The sequence below is a fragment of the Tarenaya hassleriana genome, unplaced genomic scaffold, assembly GCF_000463585.1.
Source record: "Tarenaya hassleriana unplaced genomic scaffold, ASM46358v1 Cleome49, whole genome shotgun sequence".
Taxonomy (NCBI): domain Eukaryota; kingdom Viridiplantae; phylum Streptophyta; class Magnoliopsida; order Brassicales; family Cleomaceae; genus Tarenaya; species Tarenaya hassleriana.
In genome coordinates this window covers 17,556-19,640 of record NW_010967605.1, presented here as the reverse complement: position 1 = coordinate 19,640, position 2,085 = coordinate 17,556, and the positions used below count along the sequence as shown (strand labels likewise).

Here is a 2,085-nt window from a genome sequence, read left to right as displayed (position 1 = left end):
AATTTATATAGATTAGATATTATAACTGTTTATATGTGGCGATATTATCGTCTGCAGAAGTAAAATAATTCAGGCGACATTGTCGTCCATAAAGAATAAACACAATAGTCTATTAATAAGTAAGGCGGCATAGCCGTCCAATATTAACAATTAAGGCGCCATAGCCGTCCAATAACGAATAAATAATTAAGGCGGCAAAACCGTCCAAATTAATAATTAAGGCGGCAAAGCCGTCTAGATTAATAATTAAGGCGATACAGTCGTCCAATAACGAATAAATATTTAAGGCGGCATAGCCGTCCAAATTAACAATTAATTCGGCATAGCCGTCCATGAATAATAATCAAGGCGGCATAGTCGTACATGAATAATAATCGAGACGACATAACCGTTCATAAATTAATTATACAGAATATCGGTATTCATATATAACTTGGGGTTAACTCCACTCAAGTATCAATGAATATATGTATATATTATAAGAACGAAAATATTTGTATTAAAGATAAGTTAACTTATCTTTAGTTGTGGAAGAGCGCTCGTGCTGATAACGTCTTATGAAATCGATAGAAATATTAACGATCCGGATATTAGATCGTTAACTATAAACCGAAAGGCGAAAACTGTATTTAGAAGAATGGAGAACAAGTTTATTTCTTATTGATCTCTCTCTTAAAAGTGTATAAATGGAGGAATCAAGTGGTCTATTTTATAGAAATCCCGAAGTTACTGTTCACGTATACAATCGATGTGAACAGTACCGTATATATGAATAGTAAGTTGGTATGAACAGTAACAGTGGACTCCACCATAAATATATTTTATTTATAACATGAAACCATTTTTTACACTTCTAGAAGTTCTTCGGTTAGCCTAATATATTTAATTAATCAAAATACCCCGCTAATCACCGTCATTAACATAAATGCCCTCCATCTCCCCCCTTTATAAACTCCTCCGAAATGTTCCACGATCTGAGGAAAAAAAATCTCATATTGATTTATCCAGAAATCGAGAAGATGAGTACGATCGAAGCTCCCAAGGCAAGGCAACTCCGTGATTCGATTTCTTCTTCTCCGAATCGAATTCTGTTTTTTTTTATTAGAATCTTTTTTTTTTTTTGCAGAAGAAATTGGATGCTGAACCTCATTACCGGAGCGTGGGTCTGATAATCGGAGTCACCGGGATCGTCGGGAACAGCCTCGCCGGAATTCTCCCTCTCTCCGACACTTCCGGGGGTCCTTGGAAAGTCTACGGCGTAGCTCGCCGACCCCGACCGGACTGGACCACCGACCAACAGATCCAGTACATTCAGTGCGATGTCTCCGACGCCATTGATGTCCGAACGAAGCTCTCTCCCCTCACCGACGTGACCCACATCTTCTACGTCACCTGGACGAACCGCGAAACCGAGTCCGAGAACTGTTCGGCTAACGCCGCCATGCTAAGAAACGTCATCCGCGCGGTTGTGCCTCACGCGCCGAATCTCCGGCACGTTTGCCTCCAGACAGGGACGAAGCACTACGCGGCAGGAAGGTCCTTTCACGATCCGCCGTTCACAGAGGATCTGCCGAGACTGTCGATTCCGAACTTCTACTACGCTCAAGAAGACGTCCTGTTCGAGGAGGTGGAGAAGAAGAAAGGGCTGACATGGTCCGTACACCGACCGTACGTGATCTTCGGATTCTCTCGTGAAATCACTGGTGCAGAGTCAAAAAAAAGTATGCCCCCATCGTCTAGTGGTTCAGGACATCTCTCTTTCAAGGAGGCAGCGGGGATTCGACTTCCCCTGGGTGGGAAGGATTCACCGTCGCATCCGACGCGGATCTGGTGGCGGAGCAGGAGATTTGGGCAGCGACGGATCCGTACGCGAAGAACAAAGCTTTCAACTGCAACAATGGAGACGTCTTCAAGTGGAAGCATCTATGGAAGATTCTTGCGGAGAAATTCGATATCGAAGAGTACGGATTCGAGGAGAAAGAAGGGAGGGAGAAGGTGGGATTGGTGAAGATGATGGAAGGGAAAGAGAGAGTATGGGGAGAGATAGTGAAGGAGAAAGAGTTGGAGAAGACGAAGATGGAAGAA

General features: G+C 43.2%; 1 protein-coding gene across 1 annotated transcript; it reads left to right on the top strand.

Moving 5' to 3' along the window:
- The first annotated feature begins 904 nt into the window (after window positions 1-904).
- On the top strand, window positions 905-2,085 carry LOC104825749 (3-oxo-Delta(4,5)-steroid 5-beta-reductase-like). The gene is made up of 2 exons (XM_019204019.1): window positions 905-1,043; window positions 1,127-2,085. Exons 1-2 carry the CDS (start codon window positions 963-965, stop codon window positions 2,006-2,008), a joined length of 963 nt encoding a protein of 320 aa, XP_019059564.1. The 5' UTR covers window positions 905-962; the 3' UTR covers window positions 2,009-2,085.

Coding starts and splice junctions, on each gene's coding strand:
- LOC104825749 (XM_019204019.1), top strand. CDS start 963: ATGTTCCACGATCTGAGGAAAAAAAATCTCATATTGATTTATCCAGAA. Junction 1,044..1,126: donor GTACGATCGAAGCTCCCAAG/GCAAGGCAACTC, acceptor TTTTTTTTGCAG/AAGAAATTGGATGCTGAACC.